General features: G+C 37.9%; 1 protein-coding gene across 1 annotated transcript in view; it reads right to left on the reverse strand.

Annotated features, from left to right (window-relative positions):
- EPB41L4A (erythrocyte membrane protein band 4.1 like 4A) overlaps positions 1-27,260 on the reverse strand; it is a 195,580-nt gene that overhangs the window by 28,970 nt on the left and 139,350 nt on the right. Inside the window, 5 exon segments of the mRNA XM_043975760.1 lie at positions 1,586-1,663; positions 2,356-2,403; positions 9,286-9,399; positions 10,212-10,295; positions 17,073-17,163. Coding sequence (XP_043831695.1) covers positions 1,586-1,663; positions 2,356-2,403; positions 9,286-9,399; positions 10,212-10,295; positions 17,073-17,163 — 415 coding nt within the window.

Raw genomic sequence — 27,260 nt, forward strand, 5'->3', positions numbered from 1 at the left:
GATCATACAGCTAGTTAAGTGTCAAGTGTCTGAGGCCGGATTTGAACTCAGGGAGTACTGAATCCAGGGCCAGAGCTTTATCTACTGCACCACCTAGCTCCCCCCTTGTGTTTAATTCTTTAAATCAATCTCAATCCATCTCCTGTGTATCATATCTTCTTCCTTGGCTCTCAAATTAAGAGCATCTTTGACCTAATTTGACTTATTCCACTTAGTAGGGCAGCTAGGTGGTGCAGTGGATAGAACGCAGATACTGGAGTGAGGAAGACTCATATTCATGAGTTCAAATCTAGCCTCAGACACCAGCTATGTGACCCTGGGTGTCATTTAACCCCATTTGCCTCAGTTTTCTCATCTGTAAAATGATCTGGAGAAGGAAATCCAAACCACTCCAGTATCTCTGCCAAGAAAACCCCAAATGGGGTAATGAAGAGTTGGACATGACTGGAAAACAAGTGTGAACAAATATTCCACTTAGGTAACATAGCCTTCTTCTGAGCTCTTGGTTAGAATTTTGAAGCTGCTAAAAACCTACACACACATGCTGGATCCAGGAGATGGCAATAGGAAGAAGAAGCTTCCTCAAAAATTTGTTTGGCTATCTAGCTCTGCAATGTTTTAAAATCCAATTAAAGAAAAAGATAATTCATGGACCATGACAATGTATCCCATTCGTGGGGAAGATTTTTATAGGTGGAAGGAACCTTTGAGAAGGAACTATAAGTCTGGTCTCTTGAATTAAACTGAAAAGGGAGAAGATGTGCACCATTTCAAAGAGGGCTTAGAGCTGCCCATAGTAACTGACTACTCCCTTCAGTGTAGGTCTTTCATAAAAATAGTTTGGAGAGGGGCAGCTAGGTGGCGCAGTGGATAGAGCACCGGCCCTGGAGTCAGGAGGACCTGGGTTCAAATCCGGCCTCAGACACTTAACACTTACTAGCTGTGTGACCCTGGGCAAGTCACTTAACCCCAATTGCCTCACTAAAAAAAAAAAAATAGTTTGGAGAGTCACCTGAGACTGGTAACTGAAGTAATAAGTTAAGAAGCCATATCTCACTGGAGTAGCTTGAATGTGTAAGGGTAGGAAAGCATGTGTTTGGTTTGAGTCATTGAGATGATGTTGTGATTGTGTGTATTCAGGCATGATTCCCTGAGTCAATTATAAGGGAGTCTTTTGATCCTCTGGGTAGAGATCCCTGGAAGCTTTAAGGTTGCCTCTGAGAGGGGAGAAAAAACTAAGGCATATGGAGGCAGGTGCCTCTAGCATTTACCTAGCTAGTGATTTTGAATGTGCATTGGGTCTTGATCAATTCCTGTGGATCAACTGTGGGTAGAGACAAGGACAAATTCTGGCATATGTGAAAGCTGATTAGTACAGTCCTGAGCTTCCAGTAGTTGCTACACAGAAAGGAAAGCTAAATATACATATAATGTCATGGGGGTTTTGAGTGGGCAAGTGGATCAGCATGTCATCCTTATTGTTTCTATAATAGCAGGTTCCTCTCCTTGCTGGATGGGGAGCATAATTTCCAACCACAGGACTTGATTTCAGAATTTCAGCTTAACTATAGGGTTCAAACATTACCTGTTTCTCTTTTTCTGATGTTCTCGGTTAGAATTTTCAGATTCACTACCACTACTTGTGTTACAGCGTGAGCGGGACCTGCAGAAAAAAAAATACTCAGAAAAATTAGGACAAGTGTTATTTAGGAAGAACCCCTTCCCCCCAAACCTTGAACGATGCCTCTAAGGATTCTACTTTATAATATAAATACTAAAATATCTTATTCCCTAGGTTAATATTTCTTCAATTAAATTTAGTCATCTTTGAAAAATTCCTAGAGAAAAAGAGAAAGTTGGAGATTTAGTTTACTGCCATATTGTAGCAATAGGAACATAGCTATCCCCAACAAGTCTAATAAAGTGAATTTGTAAATCACATTGTAGAGCAATGGAGAATTAAAAACAAAATTACTGAAGAATCTTTAATAAACTAGAAGAGAAAAACCAAGTACATTTTCAGAAGCTTAGCCAGCAGAAAAAAAAAATTGGGAGTGGGGGGGGGGACAGTGAGGCAATTGGGGTTAAGTGACTTGCCTAGGGTCACACAGATAGTAAGTCTTAAGTGTCTGAGTCCAGATTTGAACTCAGGTCCTCCTGACTCCAGGGCTGGTGGTCTATCCACTGTGCCATCTAGCTGCCCCAAAAGCAGAAAAATTTTAAGAGAAAATTTTAAAAGTTTAACATAGGTATTAAACCCACATGTCCTAACTTGAATATTATTACTAGTACTGCTCAAGATGAAAATTTGTCTAGTAGTCTACACAATCTCTACCTATCCTCTATTTGTTTTACCTTCTCCTTTGCTTTAGATCTGAGTCTTCACCACTGTTACGTGCTTTCCTGAGGGAGAAAAAAATAAGTTAGATTATGATCAGTCAGCAAAGAAAAAACAAAACTAGAAATTGCCATTAACAAAAGAGGTGACTTTTTTTTTTTGGTGAGGCAATTGGGGTTAAGTGACTTGCCCAGGGTCACACAGCTAGTATGTGTCAAGTGTCTGAGGTCAGATTTGAACTCAGGTACCCCTGAATCCAGGGCCGGTGCTCTATCCACTGCACCACCTAGCTGTCCCAATGAGCTCTTTTTTTTGTTGTTGTTTTTGTTGGGCAATGAGGGTTAAGTGACTTGCCCAGGATCACACAGTTAGTAAGTGTCAAGTGTCTGAGGCCGGATTTGAACTCAGGTACTGATTCCAGGGCTGGTGCTCTATCCACTGTGCCACCTAGCTGTCACAAAAGAGGTGACTTTTCAAAACTTGTTCCAAGTCGCTCCTGTCACACAGTGACCCAGCATGACCAGTAAGCCTAAAAATCATTCAGTCCCTTCAGTCATGTCTGACTCTTTTTGATTCCATTTGGGGTTCTGTTGGCAAAGATACTGGAGTGGTTTGCTATTTCCTTCTCTAGCACATTTTACAGCTGAGGAAACTGAGGGAAATAGGGTTAAGTGACTTGCCCAGAGTCACACAGCTAGTAAGTGTATGAGGCTTTCACCTAGCTGCCCCAAAATCTGCCCAAGGGCAAGTCCTATTGAGAGTAGGAAAAGAATCCATGTTCTAAACTATTATATAGCAATAATTAGATTGTCTTTTTTCCCACATGTATATACATTTCATTTTTGACTTATGGTATAAAACAAGCATTTCCATAACATAGTATAATAAATATAGGATAATAACATAGTATAATAAAAAGGTAATTGCTCATGAAACTATAAATCTATTATCTACAACTTGCTATTCCTTTTAAATATATAATAAAGTTATCATGTAATTTTCTTTTTTTTTAAACAGAAATGAGTGTTGTACTTTTTCAAAAGCTTTTCCTGCCTCTATGGATATAATCATGTGATTTAAAAAATGTTATTATTGATATGATCAATTATATTAATAGTTTTCTTTATGTTAAATCATCTCTGTATTTCTGGTATAAATCCCATTTAATCATAATGTATAATCTTTGTAATATGTTATAATCCTTTAGCTAATGTTTTATTTAGGGTTTTTGAATCAATATTCATTAATGAAATTGGTCTATATTTTTCTTTCTCTGTTTTTACTCTTTCTGGTTTAGGTATCAAGTATCATATTTGTTTCATAAAAGGAGTTTGGTAGCATTCTTTCTTTGCCTATTATTCCAAATAATTTATTTAATATTAGAATCAGTTGATCTTTAAATGTTTGATAGAATCTACTTGTAAATCCATATAGTCCTGGTGCTTTTTTTCTTAGGAAGCTCATTTATGGCCTGTTCAATTTCTTTTTCTCAAATAGGTCTATTTAGATATTCTATTTCTTCTTCTGCTAAGCTAGGCAATTTATATTTTTCATATTCTTCCATTTCACTTAAATAGTTAAATTTGTTGCAATATAATTTGGCTTGATAATTACTTATAGTTGCTTTAATTTCATCTTTTTAATGGTATAGTTACCCTTTTGATTTCTGATAGTAGTGATTTTGATTTTCATTCTTTTTAAAAGTCAAATTAACTAATTGTTTATCTATTTTTTTCATAAAACCAATTCCTAGTTTTAGTTATTAATTCAAAGTGGTTTTTTACACTCAATCTTATTAAACTCATCTTTAAGTTTTGGGATTTCCAATATAGTATTTAATTGGGGATTTTCAGTTCTTTTTCTAGTTTTTTAAATTGCATACGTAATTCATTAGTTTGCTTTTTCTCTATTTTATTCAGGAAAGCACTTAGATACATAAATTTTCCTCTGATTACTGCTTTTGTTATATCCCATAGGTTTTGATATGTTGTCTCATTATTGTCATTCTCTTTAATGAAATTATCAATTGTTTCTATTATTTGTTACTTAATGCATTCATTCTTTAAGATTAAGAGGTTTAATCTCCAATTAGTTGGGTGGTTTTTTTTTTTTTGCAGGGCAATGGGGGTTAAGTGACTTGCCCAGGGTCACACAGCTAGTAAGTGTCAAGTGTCTGAGGCTGGATTTGAACTCAGGTACTCCTGAATCCAGGGCTAGTGCTTTATCCACTGTGCCACCTAGCCACCCCCTCCAATTAGTTTTAAATCTATGATTCCCGAAAAGTTGAATTTGAAATTGCAGAGATGTCCATCAATTGGGAAATGGCTGAACAAATTGTGGGATGAGATTATGATGGAACACTACTGTGCTATAAGAAATGATGAGCAGAATGCTATCAGAAAAACCTAGAAAGACTTACATGAACTGATGAAAAGTGAAATGTACTGTATACAAAGTAACAGCAATATTGTAAGATAGTGTAAGCTGTGAATGACTTAGTTATTTTCAGCAACACAATGATCCAAGGCAACTCTGAAGGACTTATGAAAAATGCAGTCCATCTCCAGAGAAAGAACTGATGGTGTCTGAATACAGATTGAAGCATATTTTTTTTAGTTCCTTTTTCTTAAGGTTTTTTTTTTGTCTTTTCTTTCACAACCTGACTAATGTGGAAATGTTTTTCATGACTACACATGTATAACTTATATTGAATTGCTTGCATTCTTAAGAGAGGGAGGGAGGAAGAGAATTTGGAACACAAAGTTTTAAAAAGCAATGTTAAAAATTGTTTTTACATGTAATTTGAAAAAAAAAATTCCCTAATAAAAAAGACCAAAAAAATCTGTTTCCAAGATCCTTTATTAGATATAATTTTTATTGTATTGAGATCTGAAAAGAATACTTTTAATATTTCTGCTTTTGGGCTTCTAACTATAAAATTTTTATGTACTAATATATGGTCAATCTTTGTAAAAAACCATGAGCTGCTAAGAAAAAGGTATATTCCTTTCTATTTCCATTAATTTCTTTCTAGATATCTATCATATCTAGCTTATCTAAAATTCTAATCATTTCCTTGACTGCTTTCTTCTTCTTCTTTTTTTTTTGGTTAGATCTATCTAGTTCTGAGAGGGGAAGACTAAAGTTCCCTACCAGTATAGTACTATTATATATCTCCACTTGTAATTAATTTAATTTTTCTTTTTAAAATTTAGATGCTATAATATTTGATGCATAAAGGTTCAGTATTGATATTGCTTCATTTTCTATGAAATCTTTTATCAAAATGTAGTTATCCTGTTTATTTCCTTTAACTAACCTATTTTAGACAACTTTGTCTAAGATCATAATCATTATCCCTCCGTTTTTTGTTTGTTTTTTTTTTGCATTAGCTGAAATGTGATAAATTCTATACCAATCTTCCATTTTAACTGTGTGTATGTATCTATCATTCTTTTTTGGGGGGCGGGGCAAAGAGGGTTAAGTGACTTGCCCAGGGTCACACAGCTAGTAAGTGTTAAGTGTCTGAGGCTGGATTTGAACTCAGGTCCTCCTGACTCCAGGGCCAGTGCTTTATCCACTGCACCACCTAGCTGCCCCAGTAAACAACATACTGTTAGATTCTGATTTTTAATCCATTCTGCTATCCATTTCCATTTTATGGATGAGCTCATCCCATTCACATTCAAAGTTATAATTACAATTTGTGAATTTCCCTCCATCTTATTTTTACTCACTATTTTTCTTCCCAGCCTCTTTTTACCCTATCCCTATTACCTTGTCTTCTTTCCTCACCCTCCTATTCTTCATTTTACCCACCCCTCCAAGAAGGCCTTATCCTCTCTCCCACCCTCCTTTCAAATCTATTTACCCTTCTAAAAGTCTCTCCTCAACCTTGTCTACCAATTTTCTCACTTTTCTATAATTTTAGAAGACTTCTAGACCCTTCCATATGTACACCTTGTTTCCTCTTAAACCCAGATGACAGTAAGGTTCCAACATTATGAGATAATTGCTCATTTTCCCCTCTTCCTACCCAATTTTGTTTTTTGTAGAATCCCCCCATCATACACAACTCAGCCCCAACCATTCTTTTCTTTTCTTTTTTGTGGGGCAATGAGGGTTAAGTGATTTGCCCGGGGTCACACAGCTAGTAAGTGTCAAGTGTGTGAGGTTGGATTTGAACTCAGGTCCTCCTGAATCCAGGGCCAGTGCTTTATCCACTGCACCACCTAGCTGCCCCCCTAACCATTCTTTCTGACCTTAGTAATGATTTTAGTTTTAAGAATACTGATAACATTTTCATATGTAATAAGTAAAGTCTGATCTTGAGTGCCTTATGATTACTCTTTAATGTTTTCCTTATCTTTCTTCTGGCTCTTTTATATTGAATTTTCCATTGAGTTCTGATCTTTTTGTTAAAAATACCTGACAGTCTTTCAGTTTGTCAAATGTCTGTGTTTTTTCATTCAGTATTACACTTAACTTTGCTGGGTAAGTTATTCCTGAATGCAATCCCAGCCCTTTTGCTTTTTGAAATATAATATTCCAAGAGCTGTGGTCTTTTAATGGAGAAGCTGTTAAGTATTGTGAAATCTTAATTGTATTTCTTCAGTATTTACATTTTTTTCTTGTTCCTTGCAATATTTTCTTCTTAACTTGGGAATTTTCAAACTTGGCTATGACATTCCTATAAGTTTTCCTTTTGGGATCTCTTTCAGGTGGTGAATGATCTTCTATTTCTACTTTACCCTCTTGTTCTAGAACTTCAGGGCAATTTTTCTTAATAATTTCTTGTAATACTGCATCCACAGTCTTTTTATTTTTTTTATCATAACTTTCAGGTAGTCTGAAAAATTTTTATATTGGCTCTCCTCAATCTGTTCTCCAAGTCAGTTGTTTTTCTAATGAGATGTTTCAGATTCTTTTCTATTTTCCTAGTTTTATAATTTCTTGGTGTCTTTATAACATCATTATATTCCACTTGCTCAATATTAGTTTTCAAAGAGTTATTTTCTTCCTTAAGATTTTGTACCTCTTTTTCTAATTGGTTAAGTTTCTTTTCATAATTTTCTTGGATTGTTTTTAGTTTTCCCTAATTTTCTTCAATCTCTCTTATTTGATTACTGAATTCCTTTTAAAGTTTTTTTCAAGAACTCTTTTTGGGCTTGTGACCATTTGACATTACTTATTTTTAGAAGCTTATTATTATAATCAATTAGTTGGATCATCTTAAACATGTATTGGGTGGTATGGTGGGTAGAGTGTTGGGGTCAGGACATCTGAGTTCAAACCCAGCTTCAGACACTAACAAGCTCTGTGAACCTAGGCAATTAATTTAATCTCTGTTTGCCTCAGTTTCCTCAACTGTAAAATAGAGACACTGGAGATAAGGAAATGGGAAACCACTACGCTATCTTTGTCAAGAAAACCCCATAAAAATAGGGTCATGAAAAGTCTTCCGGACTCAACAAAAACATATGCTAATTGGTAAAGTACTTTAAAGGGAGAGAAGATAAGATCCTCTATATTCTTAGGCATAAATTTTCATGTCTTGATAAACTGAATAGTTCATGCTGCCAGAAGGATTTTGTAACCTCTTTCTACAATTCCTTATCTCAGATAACTTTGCAGTCTACAGAAAACAAAACAAAACAATCTCTAATCTCAAAGTGTGTGCTATTTGGGGGGGGGGCATTTGGCTCATTCCAGATTCCCAGACCCTAAATGGAAAACCCATTACCCCATTTCCAGTTTTTTCACTCCTGTGGCTGATTAATACAGTCTCAGTATATAGCTCAGAAGTTTTCCTTAATAATGCTCCTTTCAGATGTCTTGACTTTATTCACTTTTAAAATCATTAACATTAGCAAGGGGTTTTATGAACCCCTCCTATAAGACTATATCTAGTTTGTTTGCTATTAACTTGTAGGAAAGAAAGAGTTGGGAGATGGAAGGTTAAGGACCTTAGAAATTGAGTCACAAGAGGTGGCAGGGTAGAAAAAAGGAACTACAGACCTGTAGCTCAGGATGTCAGCAGCTGCATCCAAAAGTAAGAATCATCATTTCTTTTGTATTTTATTGACATCTTTTACATTCATTTTCAAAGAGATCTGTCCCCCTTCCCCTAGCATCCTGATGCTGTATTCAGTACAAGTTAAATACACACAATCCTGATTAGGGAATTGGACATATGAAGTAAGTTTGAGATTTCGACAGTTTCCTAACTTGCATATAGGCATCTAAGTGGTACTGGGCATAGTCAGGAAGGCTTCGGTTAAAATTTGCGCTAAAATTGAAACCAGCTGTATAACCCTGAGCAGGGCAGCTAGCTTCTCAGCCTCAATTTTCTCAGATGTAAAATGGGGACAAGAATAGCACCTCCCTTGGAGTTGTTGGGAGGACATTTGAAATTTGAGAATCATTTTGTAAACTTGAAAGTGCTATATAAATTATGACCACTATTTATATTCTTCCATAAGGTTTTGAGTATTTTTGATTCCATATCTTAATCCAGATAGTATATGTCTAAAAATTATGATTTTATTCCACAACTAGATCTATTTGTATTGTTTCTTCTAGTCCTCAGGAAGATAAATGCCTTCAAATGCCAACTTGTTGGAGCCTCCCTGTAACATTACACTATTACTATTTCAATATTTCAGAGTCTGGTCGTAATTTTTGAAAGGGATTTATACCTCTTAGAGAAATGTTTAGTTTAATTGATGTGAAAGCATATTTCAGATCAGTGTTTCTTATGGAACTATTTTGGTTGGCTTAAAGGTAATGCTTGGAGATTTTTGTGTGTTTGTCAAATCAGAAAGCTCAAAATATGGGGAGAAAAATCTGTGGATGGATATGTAAGAGAGTGTTAACATATGGACAGATGTGAAAAAAAAAAAAGGTCAGGGATTTCAAGAGAACACTGGTCTATATGGTCTACCTACCTTCTCCTAATTGGCTGTCCAGGCTCATGGTCACTGCTGCCAGATGGGTTTCGTCTCCGTGAATAAGGGAATTTTGGTGATTTATTACGGTCATTGGAACAACTGTACAGTCCTCTGGAGTTAAGAATATAACAGTAAAGAATTAAAACCTGCAAATTCAACAATTATACCTATGGCCAACCCAAAGAAATCTTTACAATACTCCACTTTATTTAAAAATAATAGAATTTTTTAGCCTGGCAAATACAGCAAAAAGAAATGAATCAACATAAGAAGTCATTATTTGCAGGAATAGACACATGTCATTAACAAATATATATACCAGAAATACTTAGAGCCTGAAAAGAGGCCATAATGAAATAATCTTTGTTTTAAGCAAGCCTAAACTAAACATGGCTTTTAAAAATAAGTAATGATGATCATAACCATTATTACAATTGTACAGGGTTCTAAAGTTTAAAAAAGTTTAAAAGGGAGCCCTTCATCTCACAATAACCCTATCAAGTAGATAATACATGCATTATGATTTACACACTAAGAATCTGAAGCTAATTAGCTGACTTAACCAGTTAGTAATTGTTGTTGCTGGGATGTGAACCCAGGCCACCTAAATTCATATATTCACAGTAAAACTTCCCATTAAATAAAGTCATTGAAAAGGAGGAAATTATCATTAATCAGAATATCCTTACATTCAGTGCAGTTAATTAACATAATAATCTAGTTTTCAGATAAGATTTTCTAGCAGTGTTTCACATTGGAATATGATCTGTTGGGATCTTACTCAGCTACTCTAATTCTAGAAGGTTTAGGAACTTCATGATTTACATGCTGATATCTTACTCACAGGCAATTAAATTCCCTGATTGACATGATCTCTTTTGATACAGTCTATGGTTGACAATGATAACAATAAAGAACTTTACCCCTGAGGTCCATTTTCCTCCCATGGTGCATTTGTTTTGCTTCTTTGGGTTTCTGGGCTATTTTCAAATTTTGACTTCTTAAAGCTATTAATTGAAAAAGAAAAATCCAAATCAAGGGCAAGCTGGGTTAAGCTTAAGGATACAGTCCATTAGATATATATGTTTCTTCCAGTGATTGATGGCCTAACTCTTGTTCAGTTGAAGTAGCATAAGCAGAAATATATGTACATACACACACACACACACACACACACATCTTTTGTCATTCTCTCCCCACTCCCCCGGTTGAGAATATGAAAAGGAATAATGGTGCTGAGAACCTGGTGACTACTACAATTGGCCACAGCCATACTACCATTAATCTACAAATATCACTCTCCCCAACCTAATTGATCTGATGGTCTGTTTACATTTACAAACAGGTTTCTCTAGATTAATTGGAAAGGTTTCTGCCACCAATAGACACTTCTATGACGCTATCTTGTCTTTGGTTTAGTTCCCCTTAGGGCTAGCCATCCCTGCCAGCTGGGAAAGGACTCCTAACAGTGTTCCCTCCCTGGTCAGTTAGACATAAACTGGAACTATGGTCCTGGGACTATGGTCCATGACAGGCCATCTTGGTCATGGAGCTATGATAGTGATCTTGAAACCAAGGGCTGCTGACTGGAAAGTTGTGGACATCACCTGTAGGGGAGTTCCTGGCAGGGAATTAGACTTTATGAGCTCAGGACCAGCTCTGTGACTAAGGCTCTGAGGCAGCTGCACCCACTGTGAAAAAAAGAAAGGGCTAAGGTATTCAGTTGTACCACGTGACTCCCCCCTACCCCCCAGAAAGGGACCCCTGGATCATGTAATAACCCTGAAGATTATGAATAGCCTCCAGCCTACCCAGACTGTGGGGAGAGTTCTGGCATCTTTCATGTCCTGGCTGTAGGAATGTTTGTGGTATTGTGTTTGCCTTGTGTCTTCTCATTCTGAGAGCAGAAATGGGCTCAAAATAGTCCTAAGCAGGGCAGCTAGGTGGCGCAGTGGACAAAACACAAGCCCTGGATTCAGGAGGACCTGAGTTCAAATCCAGTCTCAGACACTTGACACTAGCTGTGTGATCCTGGGCAAGTCACTTAACCCTTATTGCCTCACAAAAAACAAACAAAAACAACAACAAAACAATCCTAAGCCTATTGCTGGGGTAAAACATTCAAACTGTACAGCCTTCATATCACTAGGCACTTAATCAAAATAGCATTTTTATATGCTGGCAATCTTGCCTTGCAGTTTCTCTAGGATGCTTCTTCTGATCTGTGCAATTTGGCTCAACTGAGAGGTACAGTTGAGGAAAAACAACCTAGGGCAGATGTATAGCTATTTTTTGTGTGTGTTACAGGGAAGTGGCTAAGAAATAAATTAATGCTATCTCCAGAAATGAGAATGAGAAAGTCAAGGAAGCTTATGGGAGAAACTGAGGCCCGCTAGAAAAAAATCAAGCAAGAGGGAGGTCCAGCGTCTAGCACCTCCACTGCCACTTCCTCAACCTATTTTGAGGGCCTTCTGGATCTTTGATCCCCTCCTTATCCTAGGAGCAGTTCAATAGGAACTGTCCTCAGTCCCACCCCTCCTCCCCACTTCTGCAGGGTCTGACAGTAAGACTACCCTTAGAAAACAACCATTGTCTCAGGCCCCTCCAGAAGGGGCCCGTCCCTTCAGTGAGAACAGGGAGCCTAACCTCATGCCACTGTGTGACTACTATATTAATGTAGTAGATCCACACAGTCTGATCAGAGCTTCAGATCTGGAGAAATGAATGCCCCAAGATTAGGCACAAGCCAGGGGAGTTTATTGAGAAATCATGGACCCTTTTTGAGAGGATTGATTGGCTTTGGCAGACACAAATGAATTGACTGTTTTTATTGTGATCCCAGGTTCAAAGTAAAGCTTTCTGGCCCAAATCCCTATGTAGGGCCCACATGGAACAGGAATTTGTTGTTCAGTCATTTAAGTCATGTCTGACTCTTTTGTTTTATTTTGTTTTATTTTTTTATTTTTGCAGGGCAATGAGGGTTAAATGACTTGCCCAGGGTCACACAGCTAGTAAGTGTCAAGTGTCTAAGGCTGGATTTGAACTCAGGTCCTCCTGAATCCAGGGCAGGTGCTCTATCCACTGTGCCACCTAGCTGCCCCTCCATGTCTGACTCTTTATGATTAAGTGTGAAGTGACTTGCCCAGGGTCATACAGTGTCTAAAGCCAGATTTGAGTTCAGCAAGCTGAGTCTTCCTGACTCCAGGCCCAGCATTCTATTCAAAGCACATATCTGGCTGCCCCATAAAGAAATACAAACACTAACTGGAAAAAAATGAAATATTAAAAAAATTAGTTAAGGAGAATTGTACTAGTTAACTCCCATTGTCTCTTCTATCTGAAAGCACATATAATTCAAATATACTAAGAATTTATCAGCTTTCTTTACATAAAGGAATAATAGAGAAGAAATGATTGTGGATGGTGAGAGGGAAAGGGAATTCCGGTACATGGCTCTTTTTTGGGGGAGGTAGGGAAGACAGATATTAGACAGCAATGAGTAACTCAAAATCAGTATAACCAAGTTCAGTGATCAGATAGTGTCACCAAACCAGAAGAAGGAAGGAGGGGAATAAGGAATTTTGGAAAAAATCCAAACTTTGTTTACTTTTCAATCTGTACTGGGAGCAATCTACTAAAAGGAATAAATATATAGGGTCAATCAGCCCTCTTTATTCTCTACCCACTTCAGCACTGTAACTATGCTGTTCTCTTTTTTCATGCATTCATGTTAACAAGCAGGAATCTTTTCATTGAGAAATGGCAATTTTAATTTTTAAAAAATTATGTAACATTTTATTTGCTTGAAATAAATAGGTTAATCTAAGTTTATAATTTGAACTCTAATTTAACCTGAACAACCAAACTTGTAGTGACCTCTTAATAGACTTGTGGATGTATAGAGTATCCTGATGTAAACATAACTTTTTGTGTGTGTGTGTGTGTGGGGGGGTAATGAGGGTTAAGTGACTTGCCCAGGGTCACAGAGCTAGTGAGTGTCAAGTGTCTGAGGCCAGATTTGAACTCAGGTCCTTCTGAATCCAGGGCTGGTGCTTTATCCACTGTGCCACCTAGCTGTCCCCATAAACATAACTTGAAGTGAAATTAAGACCCAAAATACTAAACTCCAAGTTGTATTACATTTTGAGGTAATATAAACCTTCCTTGAGTTCTCACTATTACTCTTGGATCCAATACCCATTTTGTGTTAGCACTGATAGGACACAGTAAATAGCAGATCACTTGCCCTGGAGTCAGAAGACCCGAGTTCAAAACCAGTATCAGACTTACCAGCTGTGTGACTCTGGACAATTCTTTTAATCTCTTTCTCCCTCAGTTTCCTCAACTGTAAAATAATAGCACCTACCTCCCATCATTATGAGAACTGAATGAGATAATTTAGAAAGCACTTGGCACATAGCAGGAGCTTAATAAAAGGACATTTCCTTTCTTCCTTAAAATGCCCATGTCTTTTCTTTTATTCTCTTCAATATCATCTCCCACTTTTCCTCTAGTCTCTGACAAAGTGGCCATTTTTGCCCAGGCCAACCCCTTCTATGTCTGCACTCAAACCTCTTCTCCTGTGGTATTCTGTACCAGATTGCTTCTTTAATCTTCCTCTCAAATCTGAAACCTCTCCCTATCAAATAGTCCCTTCCCTACTTTCTTTCAATGTCTCCTCATCTTCAATAAAATTACCTTCCTCTGACCATACCAAACCCTCAGGGGGAAGGTAGGTAATGCAGTGGATAGAACACTGCCCCAGAAGTTGAGAATTCAAATCTGACCTCAGACACTTACTAGCTGTGTGACTTTTGGAAAGTCACTTAACCCCAATTACCTTAAAAAACATCCAGAAACAAACAAACAAAACAAAACAAAACATCCAGGGCCATCTCCAGTCATTCTGATGTATATCTTGCCACTGGACCATATGGCTCTGGAGGAGAGAGTGAGGTTGGTGACTTTGCATAGCCCTGCTTCAAACCCAATTCACTGCAAAGTCATGACATCGTCCTGATGTTACAGTCTTTTTTTGAGAATGAAGGACAGGGCAGCTAGGTGGCGCAGTGGATTAAGCACCAGCCCTGGATTCAGGAGTACCTGAGTTCAAATCTGACCTCAGACATTTGACACTTACTAGCTTTGTGACCCTGGGCAAGTCACTTAACCCCCATTGCCCCGCAAAAAAAAAAAAAAAAAAAAAAGAGAGAGAGAGAATGAAGGACAAACAACAACAACCAAACCCTCAACATAGGATCCTAACTGCACTTTACTGCCTTTGCTTTCTCCTTTAATCCCTTGCAACTTAAATCACACCTGAAACTGTTCTTTTAATGGCCAAATCTTTTTTTTTTTTCTGCCCATTGGTTGCATTTAACTTTCTTACATTTCTGACTGTTCCTCATGGCTCCTAACTATAGGAGTTCCCAAAGGTTATGTCCTGGCCTCCTTTTCTCCTATTCTCTGTCTTCCTCTCGCATTAAATTTCCACAGCTATAATCCTGAGCTTGTGTATTACCAATTGCCATTCTGGAAAAAACGTGTTTAAAACTGAAAAACTTCCCCCTTCACTGAACCTCCTTATTTCTGTGAAAGGTATTACCATCACCATTCCAGTGTCTGTTTTGTAATCTTCCTTTATATATCCAATCACTTGGGAAATGCCTTTTCTACCTTCCCCACATCTCTTTGCTTCTTTCTGACCCCCACTTATACAGCTCAACCTTCTAATTGGTTTTCCTGCCTCAAGTCTCTCCACTCTAGTCCATGGTACACACTGCTGCCAAAGTAATTTTTCATAAGCACAGGATCTGACCTTGAGGCTTTTCTCTTCAACCAACTCCAGTATTTCCTTGATTTAGCTATCCTTCTATCCTCATTGCACATTACTTTCCTCTCACACTCTGGAATCAAGCCAAACTGGCATTTTCTTACACACAAAGCTTTATCTCAATGGCCATTACCATACCTGGCATCATTTGCTGCTTACTACCTGCACCTACTAGAACACTCTCTTCCTTTAAGGTGCAGCTCAGGTACCATTTTTTTTTTTTGCAGGGCAATGGGAGTTAAGTGACTTGCCCAGCGTCACACAGCTAGTAAGTGTTGTATCTGAGGCTGGATTTGAACTCAGGTACTCCTGACTCCAGGGCCGGTGCTCTATCCACTGCACCACCTAGCTGCCCCCAGGTACCATTTTTAAAAGCCTTTCCTGTTCCCCCAAATGTTGTTACCTTCCATTACAATCTACCTTGTTTAACTAATATAACTGAAATAGCAATTTTTAGTCTTGATGTTCTGCCATAAGCAGCAGGCACCCCATTTCCTTAGCTTCTTGCCAGGGTTAAAAAGCGAGACACTATATGAACTCAGTATTGTCTCTGATTTTAGTTTAGTTGATGACTGTGGTGATCTGTGACAACTGGTAACTCTTACATGAAGGAGATCAAGTGTACTGAGGCTACCAATTATCACTTTTCATTGGATTACTTTCCAGGGACGAGGTCACAGAATTAGGTCAACTTGCCAAGAGGTGACTATGTCCTTGTGGGAAGAAATTTCCAGGGCCTCAGCTAGGCAAGGATATTAAACCTCTATTGTCTAGGTGGAACTGGATCCTAAAGAGGAAAGGGGATACATGATAACCAGGAGGGGAGGCTCTTGGTTTCTGAAAGAAGAACCAAGAAGCAATGGGTAGATGTTGCAAAAAGTCTAATTTAAAACTGATAGGAAAATTCCTAGATGGGAAGATGATACATCTAACTCACAAGAACTTTCTCAATATTAGGGCACATGGTAGAAATAAATTTAGACAGAGGGCACAGGTGGGAATTGATTATGAAGGGATAATATCTGCAAAGTATTTATTTTTTGTTTATCTCTCTTTGTAGGGTGGTTGGAGTTGGGTGACATGTCTTGGGTCACACAGTGGGTGAGTGTCTTCTGTCTGAGGCCAGATTTGGGCTCGGGTTCTCCTGGGTCCAGGATGGGTGCTTTGTACACTGTGTCACCTAGCTGCTCATGATGACATCTTTAGGGTAAAATTGAGGGATGAGAGGAATGTACTGGGGGAGGAGGAAGGGGAGAGGTAGCATGGGGTGAAATCCCACATGAAAGAAACAGGAAAGGGCATAAGTAGTGGGGGGAGAGATGGGGGAGGAGCAAGGCAGTAAATGAACCTTACACTCATAAGAATAGGCTCAAAGACCTTAATTTCATCAGAGTTGGCTCAAGGAGGGAATAACACACACATTCAATTGGGTGGAGTAATACATCTAACCCTGCAGGAAAATAGGAGGAGAAGGTGATAAAGAAGGAGGGGCAAGAGAAGGGAGGGCAGAAAAACAAAATAAAACAAAACAAAAAACCCCCAAAACGAAAAAAAGTCGATAGGAAAAATTTTCTAATGAGAGATTTCTGAAAGTGTACTGTGTGGGTTCTCCTTAGAGACTTTCAAAATCTGGACTTCTTGTGAGGATTAATTTTGGATATGAGTAGGCATTTCTAACTCAAAATGCTGCCATTCTTATAGCGGCTTAAATATGCAAAGGTCCTGCAAAAAGCCATTATTGGCATGGGTTCCATAGAAACCCTTTACAACTCTCAATTTGATGATTCTGTGTACCCTTAGAGACAATTGGCTGATTCATGAGAATTACAAATTCTATTTAAAAAAAATCAAATGAGTAAATTCTTACCTTTGCCAACATTTAAAATAGTTGTCCTTCATCCCTTTTCTAAGCTGTATAATCTGTTGTATTTCTTTGGTCATATGTACTAACCTTTTAACTGGCAAAGGTGCAATAATTTTGGTGGTTCCTTCATTCACTCCATTTTCCATATTTGCAGTAACCTGGTTTATACTGTTTGATCCTAATTGCCAAAAAAAAAAATAGAGAGAAAAAGAATATGGAAAGAGAATGAGAAAAAGAAGTTCCAATAATTCATGAATTCAACAAAAATATTTAATTAGTTGCCTAGTATGAACAGTGTATTTAGCTAGGGGCTGGGAATACAGCACTTTGAAATTTGTTGTCTGATTTGCAACAGCATTGTTACATTTGTGAGCATATTTAATTATTCTGTTTTACATGGAAGAAGTATAATATTTGCAGGAGACTTTATTAATAGCGGACAAATTACTAGTGTTTTGGACTTGAAGTCAAGTTGACTGATTCACTGATAGATATGAATCATTTATTGATTCAAACTCTAGAGCTTTGCTTACTACATGAAAAGGAGAGACTGACAGAAAGAAGAGAACAAGAGTGCCGTTTAAGAGAAATTCTATTATAGACAATGTAACATCATAAAGAATCATAATTAAGATTTTCCCCTTCATCAATAGCATGCTGACCTTGACCTACCTCATAAGATTGTTCCATTAGAAACAAAACCTCTCCTTTAAAGAGTATCAATATGGCTCTTAATTATACTGAAGTGGAATTTAACAGTGTGATGAAATAATGAGATTTAGCAGATACTCAAACACCCACCTGGAGATTAATCTAGACTGATTGAATCAAGTGAGAGTGATTAGCTGCTGATTAGCCTACTTCAAGTTAACTGGATTATAATCACACCTTGAGAACACCTTCAGAACCAATGGATTTGGATGACACCAACCAATCAGCTTGAAGCAGTGTGTAAGGACCGCCTCTGTTCCAGACCTATAAAAAGCTTCCACAATCAGTTTGCTGAAGAGAGTTCGTGATTGAAGCAGGCTTGTGGCAGAGGACTTGAGGAAGAACCAGACCAGGCTGGAACTCTAGGCTAAATAGGCTTTTTTCTTAACTTTCTGAACTCCATGGGAATATCTGTATGCTTTAATAAATGTTTAATGCCCAAGGACTGGTGCTAAAGTTTCTAATTTAAGGTGACCACAATTTAGATTTTAAACATCACAATAGTATTAAAGCTAGGCTCTAATTTACTGGGTACAACATAAATAATAATTAAGAAAACAAAGACATTTGAAGACGTAATGGCAGAACAGTTACCAAGCTTTAACACTAGAGGGAGTTTACTCACTGCAAGGAGTTTCTCTTGGAGTTGTTTTATGACTTGTTCAACTAATTTTTCGGATATTCGGATATTTAAATTTTGTAGATATTCATCTAATTCAGTTCATCAGTTTTGTTGGAATATAATTGAGTAAAATAGTTTTAATAATTTTGCTGATTTCTGCTTTTATTGTAAATATAAGTTGGCTTTACTTATTTGCAATTTTAGCTTTTCTCATAATTTTTCAGTTTTCTTAATTCAATAGTGGGCAGTGCTTTCAATTTTGTGTTTTTAAAAAAAATTTTGGAATTAGTTTCTAGTTGTGCTTTTATTTATTGATTTTATAGATTTGCTTTTTGTTCAATTCCTTGATTCATTCTTTCTCTTTTGTTGATTGATGTGTTCACAGATATACATTTTCTTCTAATGGCTCCTTTGGATGCATTCCAAAAGTTTTGATATGTTACTTATTGTTATGTTTCCTGTATTTTTCAAGGAAAATCCTCTTGCCTTCTCTTCCTCCTATATCCCCCATCTTCTCTCTTGACAAAGCAAGTAAAACAAACCAGTCAAGCAAAACAAAGTTTAACCACTTGCTGTGTTAAATTTTACATTTTGAATCTTATACCTGGCTGTTGATCTGCTCTTTCTCTTTTGATGAAAGAAATATAAAAAATTTCCCTAAGGCTTACATTGGCTGTATTCAAAATTTTGATATATTTTCTCATTGTTTTCATTAACTTTAAGAAAATTTTCTATTGATTATATGATTTAAATGCTTAGAAGCCCATCAGGGTAGCATATTTATCCCCTGTAGGATCAAAGAATTAAGTTTTAATCTCTTCTGGCCCAATTTTTATTCAGAAGTCTTCATAACATTTCTTCTCTCCTGCAATTTTTTCTTTGTCTTGAGTATTCCTGTTATTACAGTAGCTTTTTATGGTGTGATTCTTTTTGGTTCTGTTATGATCGACTGCAGATGAGACAATGGCCTATTGGAAAAATCTGAGCCTTCAGTGATGAAGGTCTGTTATTTTTATTTATTTATTTATTTATTTTTAGTGAGGCAATTGGGGTTAAGTGACTTGCCCAGGGTCACACAGCTAGTAAGTGTTAAGTGACTGAGGCTGGATTTGAACTTAGGTACTCCTGACTCCAGGGCCAGTGCTCTAGCTGCCCTTCCCCCCCCCCCATCAGATTTCTTTCTATTTCTGTATTGACAGGATTATTAAGGCATACTTTTTGTTCTTCACCAAAAACAGCTTATTAAGACATTCTGATTGTTAATTCTACCCGGCCATAGAAGTCTAGTTCAGCAGCTACCTCCATTCACCCTGCCCTGAAGGTTCACTCATTTGAATGAGAAAGGTTTTGGTTTGTACAAAAAGATACTTTATCACATATAACTTTATTACAGTCATCTGAGTAAAATCTTTAGTGTACTGGATGTGAATTACTTAATCAAAGGGAATTCGTTTTAGAATCAATAGAGCTGGAGGTGACCTTACGAGCTGTTTTTTGTCTAATCTTTACATATGAGAGCTAGCTAGGTGACACAGGCCAGGAAGATCTTATTTTGAATTCAGCCTCAGACATTACTAGCTCTGTGACCTAGGATGAAAAATCACCCTGACTGACTCCATGTTTAAACTTGCTTTACCTTTTTTTTTTCTGTTTTGTTTTTGTTTTTGTTTTTTTTGTGTGTGTATTAATTGATTTTTTTTAAATGTATAAGGTATTTTATTTTTTCCGTTACATGTAAAGATAGTTCTCAACTTTTGTTTATACAAGCTTTACAATTTCAGATTTTTCTCCCTCCCTCCCCCCTCCCCTAGACAGCAGGTAATCTGATATAGGTTATGTCTATATATCTCTATACATATACATATAGATATAGATATATACACATACATATATATACACATAATAACATTAATCCTATTTCTGCATTAATCCTGTTACAAGAGAAAAAATCAGAGCAGTGATGCAAAACCTCAAAATAGAAAAAAAAAAAACAACAGCACCCAAAACAAAAGAAATAATATTGTTCAATCAGCATCTATACTCCACAGTTCTTTCTTTCTTTTTTTTTTCTTGGATTTGGAGATCCTCTTCTATCATGAGTTCCCTGGAACTCTTCCGTACCATTGCATTGGTGAGAAGAATATAGTCCATCACAGTAGGTCAACACTCAATGTTGATGATACTGTGTACAATGTTCTTCTGGTTCTGCTCATCTCACTCATCATCAGCTCACGTAAGACCCTCCAGGTTTCTCTGAACTCTTCCTGCTCATCATTTCTTACAGCACAATAGTATTCCATTGTATTCATATACCACAACTTGTCCAGCCATTCCCCAATTGATGGGCACCCCCTCAACTTCCAATTCCTTGCCACCACGTAAAGAGCAGCTATAAATATTTTTGTACATGTGGGTCCCTTTCCCCCTTCCATGATTTCTTTGGGCAAAAGACCTAAAAGTGGAATTGCTGGGTCAAAGGGTATGCACAGCTTTATTGCCCTTTGGGCATAATTCCAAATTGCTCTCCAGAATGGTTGGATCAGCTCACAGCTCCACCAACAATGCATTAGTGTTCCAATTTTCCCACAGCCTCTCCAACATTTATTATCTTCCTTTTTTGTCATTTTAGCCAATCTGATAGGTGTCAGGTGGTACCTCAGAGTTGTTTTAATTTGCATCTCTCTAATCATTAGAGATTTAGAGCATTTTTTCATATGGGAATAGATAGCTTTGGTTTCTTCATCAGAAAACTGCCTATTCATATCCTTTGACCATTTCTCAATTGGGGAATGACTTGGATTCTTATAAATTTGATTTAATTCCCTATATATTTTAGAGATGAGGCCTTTATCAGAAGCACTGGCCTCACAAATTGTTTCCCAGTTTTCTGCCTCCCTTCCAATTTTGGATGCATTGCTTCTGTTTGTACAAAAATTTTTTAATTTAATATAATCAAAATCATCCATTTTGCATTTTATAATATACTCTATCTCTTGTTTGGTCAAAAACTGTTCTCCTTTCCAAAGATCTGATAGGTACACTATTCCTTTCTCTCCTAATTTACCTATGGTATCACCTCTTATGTCTAAATCATGTATCCATTTTGACCTTATTTTAGTATAAGGTGTAAGATGTTGGTCTATGCCTAATTTCTGCCATACTATCTTCCAGTTTTCCCAGCAGTTTTTGTCAAATACTGAGTTCCTATCCCAGAAGCTGGAGTCTTTGGGTTTATCAAACACTACATTACTAGTGTCATTTACTACTGCATTTCCTGAGCCTAGCCTATTCTATTGATCTACCACTCTATTTTTTAGCCAGTACCAGATAGTTTTGATGACTGCCGCTTTATAGTAAAGCTCCAGGTTTGGTACCGCTAACCCACCTTCCTGTGAATTTTTTTTCATTATTTCCCTGGATATTCTTGATTTTTTGTTTTTCCAGATGAATTTTGTTATTATTTTTTCTAGCTGTATAAAATAATTTTTAGGTAATCTGATTGGTATGGCACTGAATAAGTAAATTAATTTAGGCAGTATTGTCATTTTTACTATATTAGCTCTGCCTATCCATGAGCAATTGATATCTTTCCAATTATTTAGATCTGATTTTATTTGTGTGAAGAGTGTTTGGTAGTTGTGTTCATAGAGTTCCTGGGTTTGTCTTGGCAAGTAGACTCCCAAGTATTTTATATTATCTACCGTTACTTTAAATGGAATTTCTCTTTCTATCTCTTGCTGCTGGATTTTGTTGGTCATGTATAGAAATGCTGATGATTTATGTGGATTTATTTTATATCCTGCTACTTTGCTAAAGTTGTTAATTGTTTCAAGTATGCTTTACCTCTTGATAAAATGCACAGCCAGCCTACGGGAGATGGCAGTCTGAAAATACCCTTCTGCATATGTAGTTAGAGATAGAAAACCCATATGTATCAATCTTGTCCTTGCATGGAGTTGTTATTACTCTCTATAACAATGTTAGCCTCGTCCAACTGCCTGGTCTCTTGGTGTGTTAATAAACTACTTTTATCTTCCTTAGTTTGCGTCATTGACCACGGCAAGGCATGAAAAAAGCATTTCCTCTTAACAATTTGATGACTAATACACTACCCTTTGCTCACATGCCCTCTCCTATTCCTACTGGGACAGGCTTTCCAAGCTTTGTCTAAACATGGGTTGGCATCATCAGTCATGAAGTGGTCAGTTGTCTCCCCAAACTCAGGTAGGATAAAGGAGAACAGGTCTTGAGTCCTGTAAAGAATTAATTGTGATTTGGGGTTTCTATGACCCCATCTTTGGCTAAAATTAGAAAACCCGACGTACACCCTGTTGCACTGACACCCCCCCCCCCAACCCCGGCGCCCGTGTGTGCTGACCTCATGCCGGACACCTGCACGCCTACATGGGCCTGGCCAAATTATACTGTAGGGAAGCCCCACCATGATGAGAAGCCTGGTGAGGACAAATCAGGTGGTCTTTGGCATCCAGAAGCTACCACTTGTTAGTCCTGTCCATCAGGGCTGCCAGCCAATTAGCTTGTGTGTGTGTGTGTGTGTGTGTGTGTGTGTGTGTGTGTGTGTGTGTATATGTGTCCCTGTTTCCTGTGGGAGAGGGGGCTTCTGGGAGAGAGAAGGGAGGAGAGGACTCAGTCTTGTGAGAGCGAGAGAAGGAGAAAGACGCTGGTCTGGTGGATCTTCTGACTGGGCCTGGGGAATGCTGTGCAGCTGGTTCTTTTTGGAACTGCAGATTCTGAGTGGTGGAGTTTGTGTTGTTGAGGTGAGGCTAGTTCCTTGGAGCTAGCTGGGCTCTTCCCCTATTCCCTTTCTCATTATCCCTATCTCCATTAACCTCACTTGTGTTTTAAATTTATTCCCATTAATAAAACCTTTTTTTTTTTAAATTAAATGAGGCTGTTAATCACCTTTCTTACTCCAATATTACGGTGAGCCGCCTAATTAACTCTCCCCATACTAAATTTAGCCCTTACAGTGAAAAATTGATTTTTATCATTTGTGCTTGAAGGCAAATGAATAGGGCAAAGTCTTGACCCAACATTAAGTCACCAAGGAACAGAATGCTCAAGGCATAATGGTCTCATTACTGGATCTGGACAGAATAAGCCTCCTGCTGCCTACCCATTAGGCAAGCTGTTACGGGACAAAGGAAAATTGCCAGTTAAACCAGAAATGTCCAAAACTTGAGGTAAAGTTCAGCACAGACTGGACTCTCTATGTATTTAACTGTGGAAAACAAAAATGTGCAGATGAACATAGTAGAATACAGAAACTTTGACTGTCAGTTGTGTATGCTAAAATCTAGACTTGAAAGATCTAGAATCTAGACTAAAGGATTATTAGGAATGACCAGAACTTTCAAATGGAGACTGGCCCTCATTAACCAAATCAATTATCAGGGCCTGTCTGAATTACAGGGCCACCAAATCTGGATGTCTCAGAAAAAAAGACTATGGTACCTTTAAGAGTCACTTTTGGGAGGCAGCTAGGTTTCAGGGCGCCCTGGATTCAGGATGACTTGAATTCAAATCCGGCTTCAGACACTTACTAGCTGTGTGACCCTGGCTAAGTCACTTAACCCTCACTGCCTGGCCAAAAAAACAAAACAAAACAAAACAAATAAAAAAAGAGTCACTTTTGTAGGGAATTATCAGAGGAATGTCCATGTCCTCTTTTCACTAGGAGACATTGTATTATGGCAACAATCTACTCTACCCTTTCACTGTCATCAAGGAAAATAAGACATAAGGAGACACAACAGCACTTGGAAGGGTATCAATTAATTATTAGTTGCCTTTTCTCAAAGAATGAGAAAGCAAAGTTCCTGTCCTATGTGGTGAAGTTAGGACCACATGGCCTTATTGAAATTAGAATAATGAGAGTGACTAGGGAATATTCAGAGAAACAAATTACTCCCTGAGATGATCTACAATGGATCAGGCAGCACAACAAAAAAATTAATTGGGAGGAATTCCATGCCACTAAACTAAAAATTTAGGTGAACATTGTGACCTTTTTCTGTATTCATTTGTTTGCTGTCACCCAGAGATTTGGTTAACTGAATCCAGAAAATGAGCAAAGGGGAACTTATGTCAGCTTATGTTAATCTATCACAAGATCTTTGCAATTTCATAAATTCTGCCCTGACTAGAGTGGGAAAACTATTAATGAAATCAGGTGATGCAGGAAGAAAGTAAAGGGAGATTTAGAAAACAAAGGGCATCCCAGTATGTTTTTATTGTAAAAGGATAGGTATTTGCAATGATGATTGCTTCTATGTAACCCCCAAAGGTTTTCTATCGTTAAGGTCTAACTGATTCGGGGAAGAGTAACCTGAGAACCTTAACCACACTAGTTTTTGCACCTTCGTTCTCATAGCTTTTTGTTTCTGTTTATGCAAACTTACACCCATTCACTGTGATCCAGAAAAAGAAAAAAAATCACTTTGGTTCACTGCAGGAATCTAGTTTCTGGCACCTCTGGTGTCTGATCTGCTATCATGTTATGAAACTTACAGTTTGCGAGGTCAGCCAAACCAAGCCTGTGCTGTTCTAGATTTAGGAAAGAGCGCCCCCTTGTGTGCAACTATATATCAGTTTAGAAGCTATTCAAAAACTCAGATGGATTACATCTATCAGCCAGTAATAGTGATAGCTGTGTTCTGTCAATGAGGAAGATTTATCTATATACTGTTTAAGCCAGCATCCTAGGGCTATCGATTTTGTTATCCTGAGAGCCTCCCTGGTTCTGAATCCTGTTTCTATTATCATCAACATTCCCTACAATATGAAAGCATATTATCTTGTTCTTCTATTCTGCTTTTTTTTTTTTTTAGTGTTCTGCCGGTCCCTGACTCACCGTACCTTTTTATTTTTAACTTGATGCAGGTTGCCTCAGGATTATTGTGAATCCCCTGCTCTATATGAGGAATTGCTCGTTGAGGACCTGCAAGATGTGCATCTACCACCACTTTGATTCTTGACTAATTGCTTGCCTCTCCTGCACAAGGTGCCTACGAGGAAGATTCCCTTTGTGGAAAAGTGTAAAGGATCTCCCCTCTGAAGTCAGTTTGCTTTGCATTCCAGCTTATACAGTGAGAGGTCCCCTAGGAAACATATAGCGAAATGATGATGGCCACCCCGTCAACTTTGGGAGTGTCAAATTATGACAAGCCTTTTTTCTGTTTTGTACATGTGGAGAGAGGGATTATATCAGGAATCTTCATCCAGACGCTGGATGGAGTCCCATCAACGAGCTCTTTGTTAGTACTTGTGCTAGTGGAGAAAGGCGCTGTGGGTTTACCTTTGGGGCCACTGTTGAGCTTGTAAAAAGGATCCAACCCCCTTCTTTTGTCACTCATTGTGTTGCTGCCTTTTTTACTCCTAATGTAAAACTCAAGCCTATTCCACCCTTGGCAGGGTGGCTGCTTATTAGGAAAAACTTTTGCCTGATCCTAATCTCTCTACTCGTGTCATAAATCACTCTCTCTCCAGAACCCCTGAAAAACGATGAGATACCACATGACTGCTGGCCCACTGCCTCACCTCCCCACACACCCCCTTGGAGGAGCTCAATCTTGTGTTCACAGAAGGCTCTTTTCAATAGATTTGAAAATGGATTTGAAAGTCCTTTCAATGGATTTGATGACAGGGAGTTGCTGCCACTGACAAAGACTTGCTAACTAGCCAAGGGCCTCTTAATGAACATTTACACTGATTGTGCCTTTGGAATTTGTCAGGCACCTGGCAAAGTTAAGCAGATACTTAATGCCCTACTTACTGACTAATTCTGTCAAGACCATTTTCTCTGAGGCCATTTTGGTGATGCATTGTATAGGGATGGTCTTTTTTTTTTTTTTTTTTGCAAGACGGCTACTGGATTATGGCCAAACAAATTGCCCCCCGGGTCATTGTGAGCTGCCAAACACTCTTCTTGACTATTTTTCCTTAGTCACTGGTGCTGAAATTGCTCAAGAATTAGTGCTCCTCCTATAACTGCAACTTCATGCTTAAGGTTGTATTGATTTTTCAAGTTCACTGGTTATGGTACTACCTCCCACGCCTTTTCTTGGTTCTTTGTGCAGGCTTCCATTACGTGGTCTCAAGCTGTCTTGTCAAAGAAAATCATCAGATTGACAATTGAGTTGCCAAAGTCCATGGTCTATAGATATTTCGGTAATGCAGAGACTGATTGAGCCCTTGGGTTGAAGCAGGTCCAGTGACAACTAGCCATAGCAAATATAGTAGCAAGGTACCTGATAAAGGACATAATGCCAAGATTTAATCTCCCATGTACTAGTGACTGCAAGAGCCACTGAGAGTCACCCTTTTCTTTCTTTCTTTCTTTCTTTCTTTCTTTCTTTCTTTCTTTCTTTCTTTCTTTCTTTCTTTCTTTCTTTCTTTCTTTCTTTCTTTCTTTCTTTCTTTCTTTCTTTCCCTTCCTTCCTTCCTTCCTTCCTTCCTTCCTTCCTTCCTTCCTTCCTTCCTTCCTTCCTTCCTTCCTTCCTTCCTTCCTTCCTTCCTTCCTTCCTTCCTTCCTTCCTTTCTTTTTTTTTGCAGGGCAATGAGGGTTAAGTGATTTGCCCAGGGTCACACAGCTAGTAAATGTGTCAAGTGTCTGAGGCCAGATTTGAATTCAGGTACTCCTGAATCCAAGGCCGGTGCTTTATCCACTTCACCTAGCTGCCCCAAGAGTCACCCTTAACCACAGAAATAATCAAACAACTCTACAGCTAGTTTACAATAATTCCTTAGCCTGCACATCCCATATCACCCATAATTAAATAGGGAAGTTAAGACCCTTTGGGGACATTTGTGCCAAGAAACAGTTAAAATGGGGGCAGCTAGTTGGCACAGTGGATAAAGCACTGGCCTTGGATTCAGGAGTACCTGAGTTTAAATCCGGCCTCAGACATTTGACACTTACT

This window comes from Dromiciops gliroides, chromosome 1 (genome assembly GCF_019393635.1).
Source record: "Dromiciops gliroides isolate mDroGli1 chromosome 1, mDroGli1.pri, whole genome shotgun sequence".
In the NCBI taxonomy this organism is placed as follows: Eukaryota; Metazoa; Chordata; class Mammalia; order Microbiotheria; family Microbiotheriidae; genus Dromiciops; species Dromiciops gliroides.